We start from the raw sequence: 27,401 nt of genomic DNA, 5'->3' as shown, positions 1-27,401 counted from the left end.
TTGGCACCAATTCCACAACACCAGTAGCGCAGGGGCTGCTGGGTGCAGGGTGTTCAGGAGGTGTCGGAAGCCCAATGTTTTTCAATTGAGGATGTCAGTCGAGGAAAAGGGTTCCAGGCTGGACCTAGAAGACTGGACGAAGGGAACCAACAACTGGAGGATAAAGTTGAAGAGTTGCTGAATGGCAGTACATAATCGGTTGGGCACCTTAGGACTCAGGAGCTGCTGATAGAGGGGTATCCTTTAATGTCAGGTTCTTCTCACTCGTTCCAGTCGCGGTTGGCTCGACCCTTCAGGATAAGGCTTCAGGCGTCGAAGAGAAGGTCGGTGGAGGTCGTCCAATGCTGGATAACAGGTCAATATCGCTGGCGGGACCTTGCTGGGATGTTGGACCACTCGGACTCAAGCCGTCGGCGTCTGGTGCTGAGTGGTGAGGGCTCGCAGATCCGGCTGTATTTGAAGTCCTGGTTTGGCTTGGTATTGGACATTCCGGTGTCCACGGGAGATGTAGGAGAGTTCTTTAGGAAGGCAGGGCAGGTCCCTGGGATTCTTGGAGACTGCTGGCTGCAGGACCCCCCGGGTTCAGCTTGCAGGGTTCAGAGCAGGAGACAGACCGGTAGGGCTGGGGCCAAAGCAGTTGTTGTCGTCCTCTTCTGCAGCACGGCTCTTTGGTACTTCTTCTTCTTGTCCTGTCGAATCTGAAGAGGCAAGGTTCAGGGATGCCCCATAATCCTAAATTTAGGCTTGTTACAGGGGTTTGCAGGTTGGGACCAATGGGAGGAGGTTGGCAAAGGTGAGCACACCTCCCTTCATGGCTAGGTTTTCATGCTGGTTCTTGCACCCAAAAAGTGGGCCAAAACCGGTTATAGCCAGTTGCTTATAGCTGCTCCAGCCTTTTTGGTGCTAACAAAGGCGGCAAACCTTTGAAGCTCCCTCTTCGAGGACCCTGCCCATCCTGGGGGAGGAGGCATGACACCTCTGCCCAGGATGGGCTTTGTTTCCAGACCAAGAGAGCGGAGGGCTATCTACCCAGGGGACCAGAAACCTGTCTGGTGGTGGCAGATGGCTGAGAGACAGTCAGAAACCACACCAGAGTTGATCGTTTTTCAGGGGGCATCTCTAAGATGTCCTTTGTGTGCATTTTTCATCAAATCCAACACTGGCATCGGTGCGGGTTTAATGTCCAAACTTCCCACACTACAGTAAAGCTGTCATGGAGCTGTGGAGTTCGTGTTGACAAGCTCCCAGCCCATGCATTCAAAATGGCTTCACTGTACTTGGTGTCTGTGAATGGCACAGGCACTGTAGGGGGGTATTGCTCTTGCAGCTATGCCCTCACATTGGTATAGTGCACCCTGCCTTTCGGGCTGTAAGGCTTGCCTGAGGGGTGACTTATCCATGCCACAGGCAGTGTTGATGGGCATGACACACAGGGATGTGTTCAGTTGCACCTCCTCAAATGGTTAATGCCCCCACGGAATGCACTGTCAAATTCCAATTTGGATTTATCCAATTTCTGAAAAATTGTCCTATGTACATGTTTGGTTCATTGATTATGGAAGTACATGGATTTTAAGAATGAACATCCTATGAAATTGATGTGATTACAAACATACAGATGAAAATAAATGATGTGCTGAAAAATCTATGGGAAATTTGAAAATTATTTCAGAAATTGGGTAAATCCAAATTGGAATTTGGCAGTGCATTCCGAGGGACGCTTCCCGTTGAGGAGGTGCAACTGTACTACTTAGAGTACGCCCAGGTCTAGGGGACGATACCTCGGCACACGCCCTCAAACTATTTCTAGATTACAGAACTCTGGTTTACACTTCTTCAAACTCTGGAGTGCGTGATCTAACATGCTTTGATCTAAACAGTGATGGTTGCCATGTTGTCTCTGTAGTTTGGTCAACCCCAGAACACCCAGTCTGCATTGGCAGGATTGGGGTGTGTAAGTGAGGGGTCTCTGAGGGTGGCATAATACATGCTACAGTCCTAGGAGGCCATCTCTGGTCACAAGGCACTTGGTACCAGGGTTACCTTTTACAAGGGACTTACTTCTGGCCCAGAGGTGTGCCAATTGGCGGTACAAAGGTACAGTTTCAGGAAAGAACACAAGTGCTTGGGCACGGCTAGCAGGATCCCAGCACACGCAGTCCGGTTGGCATCTGATATCTGACAAAAAGTTAGGGGGTGACCATGCAAAAAGGGGCACTTACCTACATAGGGTCTTTAATTGTGGGTTCTCTCCTGGTCCTTAATGCAGTGTGTTGTGGCTGTGCCTTGTGTGTGCACCAAAAAGCAATAACATCTGTTTATCAAAAATGACTGCAAAAGGTTGATTGTTTAACCTTATGTTGAAAGAGTTAATGAGACTGCATTTCAAGCCCTTGCAGAACCGTGCAGCAAACCATTTTTGCTGACTTTTACCAAAGGAGCGGGGAATTTCTCTTGTTTTCTGCCCTGCACAAAATGGTTCTTTCCTCTACCAATGTAGAAATATTGTTTTGATTCCCTTCTTGATTGCACTGATGAGTGTAGTTTCAGAGTTACACAGCAGATTTCAAAATGCGTCATGAAATAATCTCAGATGGCCTCAAGAGGCTTACTGTTATTTCTGAATACTCAACACTTCTTCTTGTACTTCCTGTTTGGCAAAAGAATGTTCAGTGGCCCAGTCGTTTTCACAAACTGCAAACAAAATCTAGAATACACTCCCTCCTGCTCTGTGCACCATCTCGTTTCCGGAAAGACCTGAAACATGTTTTCCAAAAAACAATATTAGTCTGACAGTAGCAATTTTGTTTCCTTCTTTCTTTCTGACTTTGGTCTTGTTTCCATTAACCTTTATTTCCTTACGTACTGTTACTCGTTTATTGCTTTCTCTCTCGTGGTCCCCCTTCCTCATCTGTTATGTCTAAATTGAGTCTTCTGATTACGCTTTTTTCTTCCTCTGCACTGATTTCATTTATATTGCCCTATATAAATGTTTAATGTGGTTTCTTTGGTGGTTATCCCATTATATTGATGCTCCTGGAACCTAAATTCTCCAGCTGTATGTATGTATCCCTTCTTCATATCCCCCTCGTTGATCCTCTCCAGCATTATTTTGTACATGCAGTATTTTACACTATTGTTTGGTTTTGAATCGCTCAGTTGTACTGTGTCCTGCTATTGAAAAGAGCTCTAATGCCTTGAGCCTTATTCATTCTATGTAAATCTGAATAAAATAAATAAAAATTGGACATAAAGCATAATGCACTCATAGAAAGTCTGAGATTAACGATTAAAAATGTGTGGTCAAACATACCCAGAGTACATTGTGCATTAGAAAGGAAAATGGAATTTAGGAGGAGCGCTATCTCCGGAGTACCACCATGAAAAAAACCTAAATAAGATAATCAATTGCTTTTTAATCGAGGGGAGATTTTGTTTGAGGAGAGATTCAGCATGCCAAAGGTTTATATTAAATATTCCTCCAATTCTTTGATGAGGGAAGACCTGAAAGTGCTATTTATTATAAGTCCTTTATCTGTGTCCTCCAGGAGTTGCTTCCAGGAAATTCCAAACCATAGTTAACCAATGCACAGATCCATATGCACACGGTCAGTTAGCATGTTGGGGGCAAAGGCATGCTTTCAAGTTTCCACTCTCCAAGTTCAGTGACTTAATCCGATCAAATGAAAAAAGCATGTATTCTTGGAGCGCTGTCTAATGAAAGAGCCTGGTAAAGATTACCTGAACGAATGATTAAAGAATTTTTATAATCCTGCTGAAGTTCCTTGATGTCAGAATTCCCTCAGTCCTAATGGAACTTAGTAAGCTGTTGGTAAGCTTTGATAACAGGAATTGAGACATATGCATCCTTTAGATCCAGACACACAATCTCCAGTCTTTGGTAATGAACTTCCTAATGTGCTGATGCCCCTCCATTTTGAAATCATGGTAGAAAAGGCACCTTTTAATTGGCTTCACATTTATTACCATGCGTAGTCTTTTGAGATTTGAGTGCGTCAAGAAGGTAGCTGGACAAGAACACAATGTGTTCATGGCGAGCTCTACCACCCCTTAATATACTCGTGCTTTTCATTACGAAAAATGGCAGAAAATTATGGTGGAACAATTCCCTGGATTTACACTGCCTTTATTTGGATGGTTTGAGGCAGTATGTGTTATAGAGAGATCAAGCGATTTTGGAGTAAAATTAACGCAAGGGGCGCTTCTTCAAAGTTGCATCATCTTCCTCCTTGCTGGTCACCAATGGAGCAGAAGTTATATCTTTTAAAGCATCATCGAAAGTCCTAACATGGACTTAGTGGAAAGCTCTGATTGACCTGTGTGGGAAACGAATCCCTGAAGGCTGTAAGTGTTCCAATCGGGAAGGATCCTTAGCTTGGGTGAAGGGTGGTAGCCTCAGCATTAGGTGGGCTATTTAATGTGCTTGCTCTTATGTGTACTTTGCGAGAAAGTAACGCTCTGGCAGCCTTCTCTGTCCCCTTCGACACAAAGCAGTTAAGTTGTCAGCACCTACAGGTGCCTGGAGTATAGCATTGCTGGTACTTTAGGACACAGGCTTATCCTTCCTAAGGGTAAGGACCTTGGATAGGGTGTCAATGTAATTTGTGTTGTCCTAAATGAAAACTGACAGTTTATGGAGGATGAGGGGAGAAAGGAAGCACTAAGGGTAAATACATCATAACTACATTCAGGGGTGGTGAAAGGCAATGCAAAGACCATTTGAAGAATAAGAAGCAATGCAATGAAAGCAATTCGATGCAAAGAAAACAACTAGTAAGAAGCAAAACAAATAGTAATGAAAAGGGCTTCTGCGAAAAAGGCACCTATATCTGCAACATATGGTAAGTAATGTTTGAAAGCAGCTATAAATGTTAATAGTAATCATTAAATGTTCATCTGTGAAAAGGGCACCTGTATCAGAAGCCACTGTATGAGTAATGTTAATAAGAAACATTAGATAGCTCAAAAGAAGTCGAAGCCATTCTTTATTTATGAAGCCAATATCTTCTAATGACATACCATCACTGTGGATTTTGTGATCTTTTGCTGCTGGAAGTATGCAACTAAAGGAACAATTAAAGGAGTATTCTTGATAATGTGTGCCTCCTCACTTTGCCATAAAATAATAAGATTTCTCTTGGACTGTTATTGGAAAATTGTGCTGTAATAATTTACTATTGGATGGTGGGAGTTTATTTTCGAGGTGATGTTTTTAATTTGGATGCTATACACTCAATCATCTGAATTTCGGGAATTTCCCTTTTAGCTCTGGAAAATGAAAGAAACATTGCTAATTCCAGACCCTGCAATAGTAGAGGTCCCTCCTGATGCTGTACGGAACCAGAGTCTGCACAGCCTTCCAACTCTAAAGATGGGTACTCTGCTGGGTGCTTACGTTGAGAGTATCATCTCCCCAGATGAGTTCTATGTCCGTTGTTACAGCGAGGATGCATCCGAAGTGCTGGAGAACATGATGATAGAAATGAGGTGAGGGGATTTTTAGTGAGAGTAATGGCCATTGGGAAAGAAACTCTGAAATGTGTAAAGCTAATTGAGTAGAAACGTGTTGCATTTGGAGGGTGATATATGGGGATTTGAAAACGTACGATGTTGGTTTCCAGAGATAAAGGTAATGACTTTGAGTATCAGTTACTTGACCACACAACCACAGTTTGATTATATCTCCCACTGTTAATTTGGAACATTAGACCCGTTCCTCTCCCACATGCTTTACGTTGAGTATCTTTGCATCTGTGCCCCAGTCATTTTTTCTTCCAACTTTCAGGCGCTGTTATTCTACTGAGAATGTCTCTGAGCGTTACCTCATTCCTCCAGACTGGATCTGCCCAGGCTTTGTTTGCTGTGTAAGAGTTCACGGTGATGTGTGGTGGTACCGTGTCATTGTCCACCGGGTCATCAGTGAGGAGGAGGTGGAAGTTTTTTATCCGGACTTTGGCCATCTTGCCAGGGTGAGCAGAGTGTGGCTCCGACTCCTGAAGTAAGTAGAACTTGTGCTTTGTAATGTGATCTTTGTGGGTCATGGTGAGGAAAACATCCAGTGTTGCTGCTTTTGTTAAGATTTTGTGAAATGTGTGTACGCCATTGTGGGAGAGCGGGCCGGATAAACAGACGAGGAGGCTTTATATAGTGTGCCAGTTGTACTGTTTTTATTTAACAATTCAAGTCAGGGATATAGTCTCGGGGTTCACTGTTTGGTTCCTATGTTTTCTTCTTTTGAGATGTCTTCAAGTCTCCTCGGTGTTCCAAGGGGCAGGCTTCGCAGGCTATATGGTCCTTCCTCGGGAGGCTCAGAAGAGAAAAGAACAACAAGGAGCCGTCAGTTCTTCCTAAGGTTCCCTATCCTATATGCAGGTTACCGTCACCACACCCAATAGGTGATATCAGAAGAAAGGGGAGTGAAGGGGAGCAGGTATTGTGAGGGATAAGATTGTTGGTTTGTTTGATCAAGATCGTAGAGACATAGGGCAGTGCAATCAGCAGTACCAATGGTTTAATCACAGTTTTAGGCTTGATAAACCCCTTTTAATAACTGGCGTATCCAGAGTTTCACAGATTTCAGGAGCAGTCAACTACCACTGGTAACATCCAAGTGTAAACGAGCATCTAAAGGTCATGGGGTAAAGTGAGGATAAAGCCTGACACCAAAGAAACGTTTACGGGCCTTTTCCTTAACTCAGGAACCACCCGCCACCCTCCTGTACATCCCCACACCTCCCTCTACCCTCCTCCCCCTCACCTCGCAAGCACTCCCCACTCACCGGCTCCGCCGCAACTCTCCTCTTGAGTTGCGGCCGCTCTTCAGCCACCTCCTGTCGGGACCACCAGTCCTCGCACCACGTCTCGTCTTCTTCTTGTTCTCCCGTTTCGCCTCCGCTCGCCGCTTCTCCTCCTTCGGCTTCCTCGTTGTCCTGGTCCTCTCGGCGTTCTTACTCACTTCCGGAATCTTCGCGCCCGCAGTACGTTTCCTCCCCGACTTTCAATTCCGGCGCCAGTTCACTTCCTGGGTTAATCCCGCCCACTTCCTCTTTGCCGTGGGATAGGCCCGGATGCTGAACAAACAGAGGACATGGGGGTGTTACTGGTGCTCTATGTCGGACCCGCGTTGTAGTCTTCTCAGGTAAGCTATGGGGCCGACAAATGCGTTCTGACCTTGGTGTTCGCCCGGTCAGGCGCAGCAACCCCTCACAGCCATTCTTTCCTACACTGAGCATTCATTTGTTGTCTCTTCCATGCATTTCTCAAGAGTGTGGTGAGCCACAATTCTAATATTTCCGCAATCTTTTAAACTCTGAGGGATATCCTTAAACACGCAGTTGTTTAGCCAAGAGGTTGCTACTCTGCTGTCAAGTTTGAAAAAAGAAATCTTCCCATCTGGTTACTTTTTTCGACTATCTCAGTTTGGGGCGCTAACCTGTGAGCTAGACAAATGTTCATAACTCCATACTGTTTTATTTGTAATCAGACAGACCACTGTTACTGGGCTATCATGGGAAATTTGTGCCGTTTGCCTGCTGTATAAAGGTCACCTTTGAGTGTCACTCCAGCATCCTTCCATGGTTTCACATCATGCCTCAGCATGACACCTTTTATCTCAGGTAATACCCAGAACTCATACTGCAGAGCATATCAGGATGGTGAACCACATATGTGTATATATTTGTGCCAGCATTTTTCGCCACCAGCATTGGGTCAGAGACGAAAGGGCTCATTATCCAGGTGAGTATAGGTTCTCCACTGAGGACCTGCATTGCATTTGACCTCGCTGCACTAGGGACGTTTCCCAACCAACCGACCACTGCAGTTGTGCTACTGCGTAGTACATTTGTATTTTTGTGGGCACCCAATCCCCTTTCCAACAATGGGCGCTGCAGTTATTATAATGAAACTCTCTTCCTACCATTTCCCCATATCAAGTTCGATAGGAGACTGTGAAGCTTTTTGAAAATTTTTGGGGGAAAGAGCACCGGTACGGTCGTAAAGAAATATAGCAGCTATGTCAATAATAGCATTTTAGCTAAAGCTAATTGACTCATGGGGGATAACGGAAGGGCTATCCAATAGGGAAGGAAACAATGTAGGTGCTGTACCCAAAGTGCCCTTCACAATGTTTTTAATCTGTGTGATATATATGCACTCCCAGGTATTTAAGCATGTTGAAGTGCCATTCTAGCCTGGTCTGCATGGTAGCACCCCTGCGATTGTAGTTACATACCTTAACGGGAACAAATAGGATTTAATCCAATTAACATTGAGATCTATTAATTCCTCAAACTCCTTCATCAGCCCCAGGAGAAACCTGTGTGCTTTACGAAGATAAATCAGCAAGTCATCAACGTATAAGAATACCACATGCCACCTTCCAAATGCTTTTATCCCCCATTCCAAGGCCCTCGTGCACAGCAGTAGGTCCATAGCTAATGCAAAAATGAGTAGGGAAAGAGGGCATCCCTGCGGGTGTCCCAAATTATTTAAAAACAGTCTAAGATGACATGCACCATCTTAACCCTGACCATTAATCCGCTTTAGAGCTTTTGTACCCAGCTGAGGAATATCGGGCATAGTCCCGTTCTCTTGAGGACTGCCATGAGATACGACCAGCTATGGATGTTAAATGCCTGTCAAATGCTTAGATATTGATTTAAGGATAACTCCAGGCAGCGATCATCACCTACTGTATTAGTCCCGGGAACCCCGCATCCTACCCACGTTATCCGGGTCCGTTGGCGACTCCCGCACAGGTGCAAGAATTTCTTGCTACCATGGACCGCCTGTTTGGGCTTGGGCTCCCGCCAGCGCGACTTTGGGCCTTGCGGTCCCGTTCCGTGTCAGGTTCCTGTCGGATTTTGTGGCAGACTGGAGTAGCAGAGCAAAGAGCGAGAGAGTGAGCAGATTGCAGCGAGCACCAAACAGGAGCGGAGGCAGGAAGACGCGAGTGAGATTACCGCTGGTTACCGCTGACTGCCGCCGCCGCCGCTGACCGCCGCAGCTACTACCCTGCCCTGCTCTAACTACGGGTACCTCCTGGCTCCAGGCCGCGGGCTAGGGGCAGGGCACTGTATTTGAGGAGGAGTGCGGACAGGCGGCCAAGTCGGGTGGGGCTAGGCTCGGCCGCCTAAGTGTTGCCGCTCCGCTCAGGCTCCGCAAATCGCCGCGAACTTGCCCGCAGAGCGGCAGGAGCTTTAAGTTGCAAGCTTTCTTCAAGGGGAGCCATAAAACCATCCCTTCGTGCGGATTGGGGGGCGGGCAGCAAATCGCCTTCCACTTGTAGGGGGCTGTGAACGGGCCTTCCAACGGGCAGTGGGTGGATTTTACTACTGGCAGTGGACCTGCTTTCCTGTGCCCCTCACAATCCTAACACTATGGTAATACAGCAATACAGCGAGGAGTAAAGCGGTCTTAGAATTGCAGCAGGACCTTGGAAAAAAACGGGATCCCTGGAACTACCATAAGGCAAGGCACAGGGGCTCATAGGGGCTCACAGAGACTGCTAAGCTTAAAAACCAGCTGGGATCCCTCGAGCACCGCGGGAAGAAGTGTAGAGAATCTAGAAGTGACAGGGGGCAATAGGGGGGAACAGCCAGACTCTCCGCTAACCCTAGCTAACCCTGCCTAAGAGGACTGGTCGAGACTGGGCCAGAGACTGTTGACTTCTGGCACTGCTGAGACAAGGTAAGGAGCATCTAACATCTAAGGGGGGAGCGGTTGGCTTGCCCCTTACAGCGGCTGGAGTCGTGACACCTCCACCCCCCCCACCTCACAGCCACCAGTGAGGTAAGCCTCCCTCACGCCTTCAAACTGAAGTGCGAATATTTCCAATTATGGCTGCAAAGATTCCTGTCCCGAACTGCCTGAAGCTATAAGCCAAAGTCGATAGTACCCTGACAGATTTGACTGAGTTGAAAGAGCGTAACGCTACTGTATCTGACCAAGGACAAGTTTGACTGGACAGTTTGGGGACGGGTGTAGACTGCTGTGTGGGGGGTTTAGTAGCTCGCAGCTGGTCCTCTACCTACGCCCTCCCTACACCTATCACGCGAAAAAACATATTGTGGAATACAATTAAACAAGCAGTAGCGCAACACCAGAAACCTAATTAAGAAAGTTAACTTACAGAAAATGCGTTCTGGTAAAGAAAGAACTGTGGGCTCCCCAAAGAAAGGCACCCGAAAAAATCAAGCATCCAACATACAAAAAAAGGCCCGAGTTAAAGCACAAATAAAGGGGCCACCTCAATCGTTAATCTCACCAATAGCAAGGATGTTTGAAAGATCTACAAAAACCCCACAGAAATTTGACTTCATGAAAGACTCAACTACTGCACTTATGACTAAGCAATCAGAACCTGAACAAAAAACATTACAGTCCCCACTTAAACCAACAAACGAAACGAAAACGGACTTGGATTCAATTGACGAAGTGGGAGTAGACCATGTCTCCAAATGTATTGAAAATTCAGAGGGAATAGACCTATTACAACTAGAACATCCTTTGTATCAAATATTTACGAAAGAGACAAAAGTAGAGTATTGGAAATAGCAGAGTATCTTAATCACTTTGACGTCACAATGATTGCACTTCACGAACCTGCCCCGATGCCGTTAGTGGCCAATGTGGTCATTAGAAAGAAACAATATAACATACTTAATGAAAACCTATTGTCACCTTTAGAAGGGCGCCGAAACAACAAGGAAGATTAAAAAATTGTCCACGCATTAGGATACCAACATACAGACATTAATGAACCACTCATAGTGCAAAGCTATGAACCCCAAGAACAAATTCAACAGGAAAATACTATCCATCTTCAGACCTTAGCAAGTATAACTGCCGGAATAGGAAGCAAGAAACAATCATAACCTGAAAAAGGTCTTGCAAACAAGAAACAACCATCACCTGCAACCATAAAGGACTGCGCTTCTAATAAACAGAGTGTTCCATCTTCAAATTACGAATCGGCAATTACAGATAAAGAAATTGCCGACATCGAAAGAGTCTATGAAGATAACAATATCACTTCAGGAGCCAACTAAACAAACCAGGAAAATAAATCAAAAGAAACAGAAAAAATGGATGCTGGAACAATATGGGATATACACTACCAAACATCAGTATTAACTCTGGAAGCATTAGCAGCGCAGTCAAACAAAATGGACATTCAAATAGATATTTTGGGACTTATGGCCAATGCAGTTGCAGGAATTGAGAACAAATCTAAATAACCTAATATTAAAAGCACAAAAGGAATCAGTGTCAACTTGCATAGAATGCACATGTGCTCCAATAATAAACTGGTACTTATACCGGAGGTTGTAAACACAATCCTGGAGGATGCCAAAGCAACTATTTATAAAAGGAAAACGGAAAATTGTAAGGAGGATGGATACCACATTAATATAAGAGAATCTACCTCAGTAAATAAACAGGAGCTGTCAATAAAATGGTCTGTCGAAGATAGTAAAATGCCAAACGTGGTCAAACAAGGAAATACAACTCAAGAAAAAAGCGATACTAAAGTCATCAAAACACCTGCAGACTCACCAAACAAACCGAACAAAGAAGTTGAGGATTTGGTGGCCTTTGAATTAACAAAAAGACAGAAAAAAAAGCTGAGGAAAGCAAGAAATAGGGCAAATAAGGAAAGCTTTGCACATACTAATATTGAAACAGCCAAACCCTATAAAGAAAGAGGAAGAACATCATAATCCAAATCAGAATCACTGCATGCCACAAATGATCTAGAAAGAAAGAATATAAAGAAAAAATCAATATATGGAGGAGTCAATGGGATGAACCACACAAAAGTGGCAACAAAATAGTGAAGGGTAAGTCAAATATTATGATATTTTCTCTAAATCATCCGCCCTCAGCTTCAAACAAAGATTGGCCAAAAGTAATATCAGTACTCTTACTGAAATTTCCAACCAAACCTCCTGCCCTCGTGAGGTCGAACAAAAAACAGACCAGGAAGCAGAAATAACAAACAAAATTAAGGGAAACGGTTGTATAATAAAAAGCCTCACTCCTTCTGAAACCCTAAGTGATTAAATCAATAGTATAACTAAGGAAAAGACATCAAGGCTAACACAGGAATCTGGAACCACGCTGTATAACGAGAATGACGCACAAAGTTTATGTGCCCATCAAATCGAAACCTGACAGACAAAAATGAAAAAAACTTGTCCGGACATGTCAGGAACTGTAACAAACAAGATGTTTTTTCCTGAAAGGAAGGAAACGGGGACTGCCAGAGTAACGTCAAATTGTTGGAAAGCAAAAGAAACAACTGACGACTCGACGTACGAAAAAATGCAAGATAATTTAGTCGTTGTAAAAAGAGGTCAGAGTAGGCAGATCACTTATGCAGAAAACGGAAGAACAGGAGAAAGAAAATAGTGATATAAGGCCCCCAAAAAATAGGAAAATACAACTAGTCCTTAAACCACTTTATGAATCAAAAGGACCACACGATATCCTAAACAGAGGAAATATCCTCCGGCTAATGAAAAATTTACCAACTCTTGAAAGGATATCATCAGAAGACATCGAAACTGGGGGCTTTCAGCCAAATCCGAAAGGAACACTTCCACTAACACTGATAACAGTATCCACAGGACCAATAGCAGACTCAATTCTGAAAGAGCATGAAAGCTTTCGTGAATGGGGGATACGAATAAGTCAACGGCAACTAAAGGTCTATCCAACACCCCTCTTAAATACTGGAAGCAACATAAACAAATCCCTGTTTGGAGAAACTAACACTGTTTTCTCCATATTAAAAAATCCTCTTGGCAAAACAAATCAGGAAGGCAAAATATGCTCAAACCCATTAGAGAAAGAGCACAGAAAAGAGGCAAATGAACACTGGATGAAGGCATCCCTCCCCGGTACCAAGGAGCACTGACAAACTTTACCGCAAGAACTACTGCAAGAAAAGTCTATGGACACTTCTACAATGAAGATATGCTCATGGAACATAAACGGGATTTGTGGAAAATGGACCGAAGCTTAAACGCAAGGATTCACAACTCAAAATCACATAATACTATTGCAGGAAACATGGGCAATAGACCCATTTATGTTAAAACACTACAGGGGATACTTCGAACCAGCTGTTAAATATCAGAAATTTGGACGACCCTGTGGAGGTCTAGCAATTTTTGTATCGAACGACCTAGATGCAAAACACGAGCTAATTCATACGAACAATCCAAACCGTCTTGCATTAAAAATTAGTTATAAATCTTCTAAAAGTATCCCATATAAAACCCTAACTTTAGTCAACGTTTACATACCACCAAAACAGATCTCAAAGAAAGTGATGACTACTGCCTTAAACGACTTCTTATTGGAGCAAATTTTGGGGAAGCCACTGGCCGATTACATTGTAACAGGGGATTTTAATATAAACTTGTTAATGCCCTTAGTGCGTAGCGACTTTGTCCAATCCCAAAATCAACAATGGGCTATTCCGGACCCAATAATGGAACCGAGAACAGTCAATAAACAAAACAGAATAGGGATACATTTGGTGAAGGACATGGAAGCGCTGGGCCTTAGGATACTAAACAGCAGATTTCCAACGGACTCTCCACCGGCTTGTTCCTTTCATTCAAGTAATGGTAACTCACGAATTGACTAAACGTTAACATCGTTGTCTATTTTTAATAAGGTGACATCTTATAGCTTGAAAAAAGTCTTGAACAGTGACCATAGCCAGCAAAATATTACGATAAATCTATCATGTCCAAAATCTGAGACCTTCCAGAATATCCCAGGTCGGATCTCTAACATTAACTATAAGAAACTCATATGGAAACCTGAAAACACGGATGAGATCACGGTAAGGGCAAAAAATCTAGTGATAGAATGTATGGACGAAAGAACAAAGACAACTGTCATAGACCGATGGGAAAACTTTACCCAGAAAGTAGTCCCTATCGAGCTGTCTGTGCTGGCGGCCACGGCGCCACAAGGTCACACGCTGCCAGCTCCGGCACCAGCGCCACCCTCGGCTCCGCCACAGCAGTGGATAACATTTGTTCCAGGACAATTTTGTCCCCGCCTGGGATACTAATTGGGACACGGCGCCGGTTTGGCCCCGTCTGGCGCCGTTCCCGGCGCCTTTTGTTCGTTCCCCGGTCCCTGCCCTGCCGCTGTGGTCTGTACCACATACGGCGGAGGTGGAGGATGACTGGGAGGGGTCCGAGGACGCTCTTGCTCATCGGTGTGACTGAGCAGGACTGGGCAGACAAGTTGGAGGAGGCGGGCAGCCTTGATGTCTCCTCTGACCCGGGGTTTGTCTCTCCCCCGCCTACCATGGAGGAGGGCGCCTCTTACACGGGGGTGCTCCATCGGGCAGCTGAGGTCCTCAACCTTGATCTCCCTAGGGTGGCCCTGAAAACTAATCTCCTCACTGAGGTGCTCCGGACGGCATCCGCTTCGCCGGAGCCCCTGCTGCCATTTAATGACGCCCTCACTGACGTCTTACTGGGCACTGGGTCGCGGCCAGCCACAAGGGCCCCTATGGATAAGAACGTCGCCAGGCGTCCTCGCCCGGCGACCCTGCTTTTCTGACCATCTCATCCTACGCCCGAGAGCCTGGTCATCCAAGCCCGACGTCCCAGAGTCCCTTTCCCACGGCTCCGCGGGATAAGCACTCTAAGAAGCTGGAGCAGTTTGGCAAGCGGTTGTTCTCTTCCGCCAGCTTAGGGCTGCGGTCGGTGAACACCGCATGTCTATTGGGCCGCTATTCCCACGCTGTGTGGTATACAGTTGCGCAGGTGTTGCCTCAGTGTTCTGAGGAGGTCCAAGCTGTGCTGTCCCAAGCTGTTTCTGATGGTAAAGATGCGGCTAATTTCGCCTTTTGGTGTGGTTTGGACTCTGCGGACTCACTAAGTAGGGCAATTTCTATGGCTGTGGCGCTTCGTCGCCACGCATGGTTGAGATCTACCGGGATCTTTCCAGATATCTTAAGCTCACTTATGGACATGCCCTTTGATGGCACTAGCCTGGTGATAAAGCGATGGAGCGTTTTAAGGACTCTCGGGCTACGGTCCTTTGGTCCTCCACCACGCGCCCAGCCACGTCTTCCTTTCATTCCTTTTGTGGCCATGGTAGAGTCGCCCCTGCCCTCTGGTTCATTCAGAAGCCTGCGCAGAACCAAACTTAGTGCGGCAGTGGGCGTGGAGGCTGCCGTGATGGCACAGGGGGCCAGCGTGCGGGTCAGTCCACCTCCACTCCTGCAGCATCCGCCTCAAAGCCTTCCTAGTCCGAGCTTTGGGGTGCACCCCACGCCTGTGGGCGGCAGGATTCAACATCACCTTCCCCACTGGCATTCTGTCACTTCCGACAAGTGGGTACTGCAACTCGTCCGGAGGGGTTACTCCCTCCCTTCGAGTCTACCCCCCAGCCATGCCACCTCAGTTCTACCGCATGTCGGGGGATCACTTCGCGCTTCTCCAGCAGGAAGTTATGGCCCTCTTGGCCAAGGGGGCCATTGAGCGCTTTCCTGGGCCAGAAGCAGGACGTAGTTGTTATTTCCACTACTTTCTGGCCCCCAAGAAGGACAAAGGGGGCTTGCGCCCCATCTTGGACCTTAGGAACGTCAATCGCTTCCTCTGGAAGGAGAAGTTTAAGATGTTGACTCTGGCTCAGGTCTTGGCTGCCCTTGACCCTGGAGACTGGATGGTAGCGTTGGACTTGCAGGATGAATATTCTCACATCCCCTTCCTGCCGGCCCACCGGCGTTACCTGCGGTTCACGGTAGGCCAGGAGCATTTTCGGTTTTCTGTGCTCCCCTACGGCCTTACCAGCGCCCCTCTGGTGTTCACGAAAGTGATGGCCCTCACCTGTGCAGGTCAGGGCTGTCAGTCTTCCCCTACCTCGACGACTGGTTGTTAAAGGCGGGCTCGCCCCAAGCAGTTGTCACCCACCTTCAGACTACGGCTGACCTGCATTTGCTGGGGTTCTCCATCAACGTGCCAAAGTCACACATGAGTCCCTCTCAGAAGCTCCCCTTCATCGGAGTGGTTCTGGATTCGGCACGGTTTTGGGTTAATCCTTCCGAGCAGCGAGTCCGGGATATTCAGTCTATGATTCCGATTTTTCAGCCTCTATTCCGGGTTTCAGTCAGAATGACCCTCCGGCTCCTGGGCCTGATGGCCTCCTGCATCCTGCTAGTGCCACATGCAGTGGGACCTGAAGTTCCAGTAGGCCCAGCATCAGGGCAACCTGTCCGATCTTGGAGGACACTGCAGGACAATTGCAGTGGTGGGTCACGAATCGCGATTGGGTCAATGGCAGATCCCTCTCCCTTCCCAACCGGAGCACGCAATGGTGACGGATGTGTCCCTCCTGGAATGGGGGAGGCCACTTGGGAGAGGCGGAGATCAGAGGCCTCTGGTCTCCTGGCGCCATATCAATCTTTTGGAGCTTTGGGCGGTCCGACTTGCACTGAAAGGATTTTTTCCCTCTGTCCGGGGAAGTGTGGTGCAGGTGTTCACGGACAACACCACCGCCATGTGGTATTGCAACAAACAGGGCGAGGTGGGGTCGTGGACCCTATGTCAGGAGGCTCTGCGCCTCTGGACATGGCTGTGACATCAAGGCATTACCTTGATGGATCAACACCTGGCAGGTTCTCTGAACGCCAGGGCGGATGAACTCAGTCGCCGGTGCCTGATGGATCATGAATGGCGTCTGAACTCAAACGTGGCGCACGGTCTCTTTAAGCAGTGGGGAGAGCCTTGGTTAGATCTATTCGCCACTGAAGAGAACGCGCAATGTCATCAGTTCTGCCCATTGGAATTTCCAAGGCGGCACTCGAGTGGTGTTGCGGTCTGTTGTATGCCTTTCCACCTATGGCACCTCTGCCCAGAGTGCCTGCCCAGAGTGCTGAAGAAGGTTCGGCGCGACTGGGCCCAAGTCATCCTTGTGGTTCCGGACTGGGCACGAAGATACTGGTATCCTGAGCTTCTCAGCATGGTGATCGATCCCCCGATCTGACTGCCTCTCAGGGAGGATCTCCTGTCGCAGCAGCAGGGGACGGTCCTCCACCTGAACCTGTCGAGCCTCTACCTACATGCGTGGAGATTGAGCAGTGACAGTTGATTCCATTTGTCTTTCCTCCTGAAGTCTGTGATATCATTCTGGCAGCCAGCGACCCTCCACTAAATCAGTGGCAATTTGTGGCATGGTGCACAGCAAAGGCTGTGGATCCCCTTTCTGCCCCTCTTTCTGAAGTCCTTCTGTTCCTTCTTTCTTTGGCCCAGCAGGGCTCTGCTCTGGGCACTATCAAAGGTTATCTTTCGCCCATCTCCCCCTTTCTAAGGCTTCCAGATCAGCCTTTTCTTTTTAAGTCCACGGTTGTTAAGAGTTTCTTGAAAGGCATTACGCACACGTTTCCTCCTGTGCCGTTCATAATGCCTCAATGGGACCTAAACCGTCTCTTGATATGCGCTCCCTTCGAGCCCCTTCATAACTGTCCTTTGCGTCTTCTCACTCGCGAGACTGCTTTCCTGGTAGCTATCCCCTCTGCCAGATGAGTGAGTGAGCTCCAGGCTCTTTCTTCCAAACCTCCTTTCCTTTCTGTTCATCTATTTTAAGGACTGTCCTTCTTTCTTGCCAAAGGTTGTCACGCCATTCCACATCGGGCAGACCATCACTTTGCCCACCTTCTTTCCGCCTCCACATCCTTCAAAAGAGGAAGAGAGGCTCCACCGTCTGGACTCAAAACGTGCGCTCTTGTTCTAACTGAAGCGCACACAACAGTTCCGGGTGGATGACCAGCTCTTTGTTGGATACGTGGGCGCCAAAAAAGGTCGGGCGGTGCACAAACGGACCATCTCTCAGTGTGTCGTTCTGTGCATCAAAGCCCGTTACTCATTGGCTAAGAAGGAGCCTCCTGTGGGGCTGCATGCCCATTCTACCAGGGCTACGGAAGCCACTATTGCCTTGGGACGCGGCGTTCCCTTGCAGGACATTTGTCAGGCAGCTACGTGGGCTTCACTGCATATGTTTACCAAGTATGACTGCCTTGGCAGTCAAGTCTGGAGAGACGGCTTCTTTGGCCGTTCCTCTCTCCGTGACTTTCTGGTGTAATCTTGTTCGCAGACCCACCTCCAGAGTTGGTATTGCTGGGGTATCTATTCTAAGGTAAGGAGTCTATCAGTAACGTGTCTCTTTCAGATGCACAAGTTACTACTTGTGTAAGATATATCTGTAAGAGACATAAGTTAGGGATAGATTCCTTACCGCCCCACCCATCCTCCCCGTTCTGCGAACTGATTTCTAGGGTTAAAGACATCCCTTTCAGGGCCCTAGTTTCTTGGCACCAGTGGTCAGTTTCTTGCATGGTTCTGCGTTCCTGGCGCTGAAAGTTGTGTACAGAACTGACGTCAGCGTGCATGGGTGGTGCCCAAGTATTCTCCGTGACATCCTCTTGGCGCTTACGATGCCAGCGACGGACACGTAGCCGCACAACGCCACCTACCGACGTGCATGGGTACTGCTGGCGAAAAAACTTTCCGGATTCAGTCTGACGCCTGGGGATATTCTAAGGTAAGTAATCTTTCACTAACTAATGTCTTTTACAGATATATTGTTATACAAGTAGTAACTTGTGCATCAGCCTGTAAATTTTCTGCATATAAAGTTGGGTAATAGTCTACAAAAGCTGCGTTTTCGCCCTCTTGGTAATTGACCATCTTGTCCTCAGGAGTTCTGATAGGACCTGTCAAGGCCTGTGTTGTATCTCCCCTCAGTGACTATGTCACCATTCTACTAGCTTTCTCACCAACCCTTTGATGCCGACTATATATTACCTGTAATCTAGTTTCCCCAACCTATAATTTAATTCTGTGTGTTTTCGACTAAGTTCTGGGAGAAACCCCACTAGATCACCTTGCGTAGTTGTTACCTTTTCAGTCTGACCCATTTCACATTTAGTGTCCAAGATGTCCCCAAGTAAAGACAGTTTTGCTCACCATGTAGTGTTAAAGGGGATGGATCAAAGTGGTCACGTGACCACTTTGAAAGCCTCCCATTCCATCGAACTGGTTGAAGTAGTCATCCTCGTTCTCATTAAACTATTGTGTGATCCTATAGATTCCCAAAATGGCGTGTCATACAATGCCTTTGTTTGTAGCCTCCAAGTCAGTATCCTTGCTCGTCCTCTTCCCCATTGAAACACCATTTTCAATGGGCAGTTATCGGACATGATGCAGGACAGGTACTCCATATGTATTATTTGTGAACACAGCATGTCACTACAGAAACACAAATCTAACTGTGTGTGAAGAAAGTACACTGGAGAGTAGAAAAGAGTACTACTCTTTGGGTGGGGGACCTCAGACGCCACACATCGTGTACTCATCTGCTCTCTATTCAGTGTAGTAATTATTGTGTCAGTCTGCTGCATGTAGTGCCCGCCATTGGGGGGAGGGGGAAATAGATCTATTCATTTCAATATCGGGAACACAATAAAAATTGTTTTCCCATACATGGTACCTGTGGATTGCGTGAGAGCTGCTGTCAATCCGACACCAGCTTACACACAGACATCCTGAAGAATTGGTGTTTGGGTTGTATATCGCTATCGGGGCCAATGAATCACCATCCAGCCGTCACTTCACTGCTACGCATCTACCCTCTGCATCTGCTCTGTGACCTCCACCATGGAACCCGTGGTAAGATCCAGATCAGCATGCCATACGCAAATGCTGAGAAGGATAGACCATAGTTGTACAGTATTGGGGTATCTTTCATAGATTCTGATGTTTGAATCATTCTCCGTCATCGAAGCTGGAGTCCCACTGTAATCTAAATAAAGCAGTAGGTATAAAATTCCATAGCCTATCATGGTGAGAACCATGAATTTAATAGCCTATCTACCTCCTTTTTGAAAAAGTACCAAACTTTAGATACAGCCTATCAGTAACTAGCACCCTCTAGAACCCTCCCAAGCGAAGCTGAATCCCTCAGATTTTCACAGCACGTCGTGTGTGAAGGGAAGTTTCCCTGAGCTCTGCTCAGTCCCTTTCCTACTTTTTCACAGATAAGTAGTATTGCTTCTTGATATTAATTATGTCTGACAGGAAGAGACTATTTTGCCCTTGTAAGTCCTATGGGAAGAAGAGGGTTCACATTGATAATCCCCACAAGTATTGGATTTATTGCCTCTATCCTCTTCATGAGGCAAAACAGTGCAAAATCTGCTGCACTTTCTCATCCAAAACTCTGAGAGAAGGAGAAGGCAGACTTTTGTTGTGCCTGAGGAAGATGAAAAGGAGATCTTCTGATGAGGAAAGCGACACTGCGTCTAAATCCCATAAGACACCCAGGTCGCCTGAGAGTAAGTCTGGGGAGATCAAGAAACACCTAAAAACCTCCCATCAAACTAAAGAAGCTCATAAAAAGGAGAAAGATTCCAAAGTCTCCTCAAAGCTAGTCTTGCCATCACGTTCTGGGACCTTTAAGGTTAAACTGAAGTCTGTCACCTCTGCAAGTTCTTCTAGGCGTCAGGATCACTGTCAATGCCTTCAACATCGGCGACTACAGTCTCGGCGTCGAGACCGTTGACAGCGTCAACATCATCTACGGCAGCTATCAATGCACCTATATCGTCGATGGTAGCATTGCCGTCGATGAAGACATCAGTGATGGAAGTACCACCGTCGACGTCCGCAGCACTGTCGACTTCCGCAGCACTGTCGACCTCCGCAGCACTGTCGACCTCCGCAGCACTGTCGACCTCCGCAGCACTGTCGACCTCTGCAGCATACCATCTCTGAGGACGATTCCGTCAATCCCACCCCCGTCGACGCTGTTGGAAAGAGAGACACACACACCTCACACCCACCTCCCGTCCCCTCTGGTTACTCTCTCAGAGATCCTTCAGCGTCTCAGCAGTGTAGACTACATGGTTATGGAGGATGCCTTCTTCCATGTTCCTGTAAAAACTAAACGCAGAGAATTCCTCAGATTCACAGTGGCTGGTCCCCATTATCAGTTCTGAGTCCTACCCTTAGGCCTGATAATTGCTCCGCGGATATTCACCAAATTCATGGCCTCAGTGGCTGCTGCCGTTCTGAATCAGGGTCACCAGGTATTTCCATGTTTGGACGACTGGCTACTCAAAGCTCCAAGGCTCGTCTAGCTGCCAGGGCTATAAGAGACTGCATAACACTATTCTCCAAACTGGGGCTTACCATAAACCAAAGGAAGTCATCAGTTGTTCCAAGTCAAACAATGCCTTTCCTGGGAGCCGACCTATACACCACTCAGAGCAAGACTTTCCTCTCACGAGAAAGACAGGAGAGGTTACAAACCTTGGCTCTCAGACTATCAAAAAAAGGGTACACTTCATCAAGGACATACAAGTCGCTTCTGGGCATGCTCTCTTCATCAATTGACCTAGTACCTCTAGCTCGTCTTCACATGAGGCCATTGCAACAAGAGCTTCAATTACAATGGATTCAAACAACTGGATTCTGTGACAACATGGTATCTATCACTCCACGCATGAGAGAGGCAGTCAGATGGTGGAGGCTAAAGTTGCACCTTTCATATGGCCTCTCTTTTCTGCCTCTGGTTCTGGAATTCATCATCACTATCGATGCTTCCACGGAGGGTTGAGGAGGCCATCTCCAAGACCTCCAGATTCAAGGAAAATGGTCCTTGTCCCAATGACAAATGCATATCAGTAGACTGAAGCTAAATGCAAATTTTTCTCTCCCTACAGGCTTTCCTTCCTTGGATAGAAAGCTCATCGGTGTTGGTATATACGGACAACACCACCAGCATGTTTTATATCACCAAACCGGGAGGAACCAAGTCTCTTACTCTCTCTTAAGAGGGCCCAAGAGCTTTGGAGTTTGTTAACGGTTCATGGAATATCCCTAAAAGCGGAGCATGTCCCAGGACTTCGGAATACTCTGGCAGATACCATCAGCAGGACAAAAGACAGCTGCCACGGGTGGGAGCTAGACCCTGACCAACTAGCCAGGATCATTGCACAATGGGGAAACCAGCATTGGACCTGTTTGCGACCCACACCAATACAAAATGCTGGTTCTTTGCAAGCAGATTCCCTCTCCCAAACTCTCGGGGAATGCCCTTGCAATGCGTTGGTCAGAAACATATGCTTACGCCTTTCCCCCCCATCCCATTCATTCCCAAAGTCCTTACAAAAATGAAAACAGAACACTGCTGCCTACTTCTGATGGCCCCCAGATGGCCCAGGCAACACTGGTTATCAGAGCTTCTCCATCGTTCGGAAGCCCAGCTACTGACACAAACCCTGTTAACCCAGAGCCAGGGTCAGATGTCATCCAGAGCCAGCAGAGGAATTCAGGAGAATTAAGAAGAATTCAGGAGCCACGTATGCAATTGGAGAGCTCTCCAATTGCATGCGGCACTCCTGAATTCTTTGAATTTAAGAATATGACTATTACTCAGGAGTGTAAAGACATTATCGCCAGGTCACGTGCGGAAAACAACAACAAGATGGAGGTGATTCTGTCCATGGTGCCAACAAAACAAAATGCATCCGTATCTCTCGGCTCCAGAACAAGTCCTACTGTCCTTGGCGAAAGCAGGGCTTGTATATGTTAAAGTTCATCTGGCAGCTATATCTCAATAGCAAGTGTTGTCTTAAATTCTACCTCCAGAAGACTAAGGCTATCAACTGTTTGTAGCCTATGGATAAGGTTGTTAAGGCACTGCAGTTTCTAAGGCTGCCATCGCAAGATGGATTGCAACCACAATTCAGTTTTGCCATGACAAAGCAGGTAAGCCTTTGATCAGAACAGTGAGCACTCATTCCACAAGAGCATTATCCACCTTGGCTGCTATATTCACAGGGGTGCCACTGGAAAGGATTTGCAGAGCTGCAACATGGAAAACAATGCACACGTTCAAGCAGCACTAATGCCTGGAGTCGACACAGCGTGCTGATGCAGCTGCGGGACAGGCTGTTCTACGCCATTTGTTTTTGTAAAGTGAGCATCTTTAATTAGAGGAATTCATTTCTGTTTTAAAATTTGAGCTATGTTTAAAAAATATAGTCTTTCCTGATTGTTTAATGAAAATATTATACTTGTTCAAGCATATGATAGAAATGTTTATTCTACGTGTCTATACGTTTACGTGCATATAGTTATGCTCCATTATCTCCAAAGGAACGTTTGTTTGTGTACACATTTTCATATATTTTTAGTACTACCCACCATCCACTAAGGGTGCTTGCTTGTGTTACAATACTGCTTGCTATTCTGATTCAAGCATGTGAATCTATGAAAGATACCCCAATACTGGCCAGGAAATAAGTTACTTACCTGTAACTGCAGTTATCCGGTATTGGTATCTTTCATGGATTCACATGCAACCCACTCTCCTCCCCTGTGAGGCTCCCCTTACATTTTGGTATTTATATCCACTCTTGTGCTGAAACATCTGAGGGATTCAGCCTCTCTTGGGAAGGTTATAGAGGGTGGTAGTTACTAATTGGTTGTATCCAAAGTCCAATCCTTTTTTAAAAAAGGAGATAGATAAACTATTATATTCCGGATTCTCACATGATAGCCTATGGAATTTTTTACCTACTGCGTTATTTAGATTACTGTGACTTGGAATGATTCAAACATGTGAATCTATGAAAGATAACAATACTGGATAACTACAGTTATAGGTAAGTAACTTATTTCATCTGCCCATCCACCTCTTGCACAACTTCTGATGTTCTGAGTGTACCATGAGTGTTAACTGTAAGCAGGATATGTGTGTATTATGACATTTAAGACATGTATATATTTTGAAGTTTCCTGGGTGTAGATATTTCTCTTGTGTTGCACGTCATAATATTGTATTTGCATCCCTAATAAGTCTGACTGTCATACGTCAGAGCCAGATGGCCTCTAGGAAGCATAGGGACACTGTCTCCCCTGTGTGACTCCTGCTGCATCCTTGGATTAACATATGTAAATCCATCTTGAGCATAAGTTCTGCCCCTTGGTACTTCCCTCGGTGGGCATCCTCTTGTGTGCTGCAGTGTCCCACAACCAGAATACTGACAACCTAAACAACAACATTGCCAACTCCCGTCCCCCGGAAAAGCATAACACGAGAACCCTACCAACTACAATGTGTGTATATGCAAATTATCATTAAGTAGTAGAATATCCACTTCCAGTTCTGAATTTGGGAGCGTGTCGCAGCAGTTTCAGTGCTCTGGTGTAGGAGGTCCCTATATGACCAGACAGCACCTTAAAAAGCTCCCCCACCCAATGTTACCTTTGTTTGCCGTACAAATGCATCTTAGTTATTCATCGGGTAATGGATTATGCCAACCTGGGTGTCAAGATCAGCCCCTGTTGTCTCACTCTCCTAGAGTTAGAGACACCATCTCAGAGTGAAAACCATGGTCAGATGCCACTTCCTCAAAAGGATTCTTACTAAGCCGTAGAACGTCTGTCACCACCTGTGCCCTCTCTGTAGCTGACTGTTCATTGGTGGGGTGGCTTTGGGATTTATGTCCACGTCTCTTTCTCTGGCTCCATCACTCCCACCCTCCTCTAGATATCTCCACTTCTACCTGGATCTCAGTTCCTTGCGAGGTCAGCCAGGACCAGACTTCCTCAGGTGATTGTCATGTAGGTGGCAGGGAAGAGAAAAGCGTACCTCAACCCCATGAGACGCAGTTGTTGAATAACTGCTATGTAGGAGTTGTGTCTCCTCCACACCTGCGGTTTAAGGTAAGATGTGATGATATTAGGTGTGAATACCAATGGGCCTTTGGATCTTAAAATTCGTAGTACGAGGTCCCTGTTTCTGTAATTGAGCAGCCTCAGGATAATGGGGGGAGGGCAGCTCCAGGCTATAGAGGCCCTCCTGGAAATCGGTACACCCTTTTCATTGAGAAGAACTTTTGAATCCTACCTTCTAGGACTGTGTTAATCAGCCATTGCTCGAGAAACCGCTCCTTATTCGGCCCCTCAAAATGCTCAGAGAGGCTTATCAAGTTGATATTATTACGTCTAGGGCGACCTTCGTAGTCTTCTGCTCGCATTTGAAGCGCTTTCCCTTCGTTTCATGGTTTACCCTTGTGTTTATATGGCTTTCAGGGAGGGGCGCATTGAGGTTATCACTGATACAGTGTCATCTACCAGCTCAGCTAATTTCCTGTGGTCAGTTCACAGCATGTTAACCTCTATTTTGGACTGTGTCTAGCTATGTTTCCGGCATACTTTTGGTGTCCGTGATTGCCTTGTAGGATTCTGTTAATTTGTCCGACTTGTTTCTCCAGAGTAGATTCCAGCTACGATGGCATTTACTGAATCTCCAGTATAACTTGGAGGGGGGGGCTGGCCAGTTTGAGTTTAACCATCTTTCGGTGTTGGCAGCTAGCGTAGTGGGGCGCAGTGGAACCCAGTCATACAAGGGGACCAAATACGCACCTGCCAACTAGTTGTGCAGTATATACCCCACTTGTCTGACCCACACCAACCTGTCTGTTTCTCAGGTCTTGCCCTGTGACATGCAAGCGAAGAGGTGTCACTGTCACCCTCTAGTGCACCCAGGAAGTCAAGCTCTGTGGCTCAGCTATTCGGGTGAGGGAAGGGAGGAGCAGACACCAGAAACCAGACTGTCTCCAAAGTCCCAGCAGCGCCTATCTCAAGAGGGTATGCAGGTTGGGGGGACCCTGTAGCATAAACTCGCTGCTTCCACGAGGTCTGTTCGTTAGGGATCTCCCAACCACGAATGTCATTCTTCAATGATGTAGATATGGTTCGCGGAACCTGAAGGGTATGTTGTTCACCTTGCAGGCCTTATAACCATTCGTCTGCAGTCAGCAAAACTGGCCTCTCCAGCCAGCCAGGTGTGGTACTTAACCTTGCGGGACCATGGTCAAGCTGGGCAAGCCCTCTCCTGCTTCCAGTGGGCCTGTTTGCTATCAAGCTTACTCGCTTTACCGGGCCACTACCCGCCTGAGCCATACATGAGCGCCAATGCCCCGCCTCTTCCACGCTCGCCATTTTTGTCTTCTCATCTTCTGGCCCCGATTCCATGGCTGCACTAGGGCCCAACCTCAGCTCCCAATGTAGGGCAGGGCCTGTGTCTGCAGCACCAGCACCAGGCTGTCATGCGCGAGCGCCATCCCCCTCAGGTCACACACCAATGATTGAGCTCTCAAAACTTGCCAACAGTGCTTTAGGTACGACACCTCCCAAGGACCATGCTTGGGGGGTAGAGTGTGGTCTTCTGAAGCGATATGGGTGCCGATGGACTGGATATAATAGGGTTTTACCAGAGCTCAGCACAATGGGCCCATTCTAGCCACTATCCGTTATCTTGGCCACGTCCCTCCAATAACCACTTTTATGATAATGATGCTGCGATGAAGTCTCCTCCTGATTTTGCCCATTCTTAATCTAATGTCCTATTCTGCTATGAAATAGGCAACCCTTTAGTCCACAAGATATTTTTTGTTTGATATGCATGATTCCTTTTTTAAAACTAGGTGGCTCATCTGAATAATCAAGGCCTTTTAGATGAGATAAACCTGCTATCCCTCAACATTTAAAAGTATGTCGATGTCAAGACATGGAGGAAAATTAACGCCAAGAAGTCCGTCGACGTCGAGGCTTTCCAGACATGCAGAAACTCTCAGTAGATTGAGACCAAGAAGATTACCATCAACTTCTGGCTCAGAATATTCCTGGGCATCCTCCCGATTGTTGCCATCCTTATACCGGACACTCCGCCAGCTCCTTCAGTGCCTAGTCCACGTAATTCACCTTCACCTCTTCCTCAGACAGACACCTTTTGGAGCTCTTTCTCCGGCTAGGCCTCTATCCTCCCCTCTTAGATCAAGGTTTCCTCAGTCCAGATCTCGCCATAGATTGCGAACATGAGTGCATTCGAGACATCATCACACCTCATTAAGATGCTCCTCTCTGCATACTCGAAGATCTCATCCTAGGTCCAGATCTAGATCATGATCAAGAAGGCCATTTTATTCCTCGAGTACTGGAAGATACCCACCGACGCTGATTGATTCTCGCTAGCCAAGCATCTCTCCAGTTGATGACATCAACACAGTTCAAGAGGTGCTTATACATGGGAATACAAAACTGAACATTTCATTACCTGCTCCATTAACGTCTACATCAGTGATTTTTTTAAACTGTTCACCAACGTGCAGCATGAAGATCCCTTCTACTTCTAGTATCTGATAGAGACTTCTAGCTGCAGATTCCTTACCTTAGAATTATTCCTAGTCATCAGACAGGATCGAGAACTTTTTTCGGGAGCAGTACCCCTGCGCCCTGGTAGCTGAAGTTGTTTGGCTCCGCTTGGCGTCT

At 46.6% G+C, this 27,401-nt stretch overlaps 1 protein-coding gene across 3 annotated transcripts in view; it reads left to right on the top strand.

Moving 5' to 3' along the window:
* The window catches only part of TDRD5 (tudor domain containing 5), a 1,858,625-nt gene that overhangs the window by 1,136,125 nt on the left and 695,099 nt on the right, over positions 1 to 27,401 (top strand). For all 3 annotated transcript variants that reach the window (XM_078643707.1, XM_078643699.1, XM_078643690.1), the window contains exons 9-10: positions 5,288 to 5,508; positions 5,807 to 6,019. In XM_078643707.1, coding sequence (XP_078499833.1) covers positions 5,288 to 5,508; positions 5,807 to 6,019 — 434 coding nt within the window. The remainder of the gene's footprint in view (positions 1 to 5,287; positions 5,509 to 5,806; positions 6,020 to 27,401) is intronic.

This window comes from Lissotriton helveticus, chromosome 1_1 (assembly GCF_964261635.1).
Source record: "Lissotriton helveticus chromosome 1_1, aLisHel1.1, whole genome shotgun sequence".
Lineage (NCBI taxonomy): Eukaryota > Metazoa > Chordata > Amphibia > Caudata > Salamandridae > Lissotriton > Lissotriton helveticus.
The sequence above is the reverse complement of the archived record's forward strand: the minus strand, read 5'-3'. Positions and strand labels throughout refer to the sequence as shown.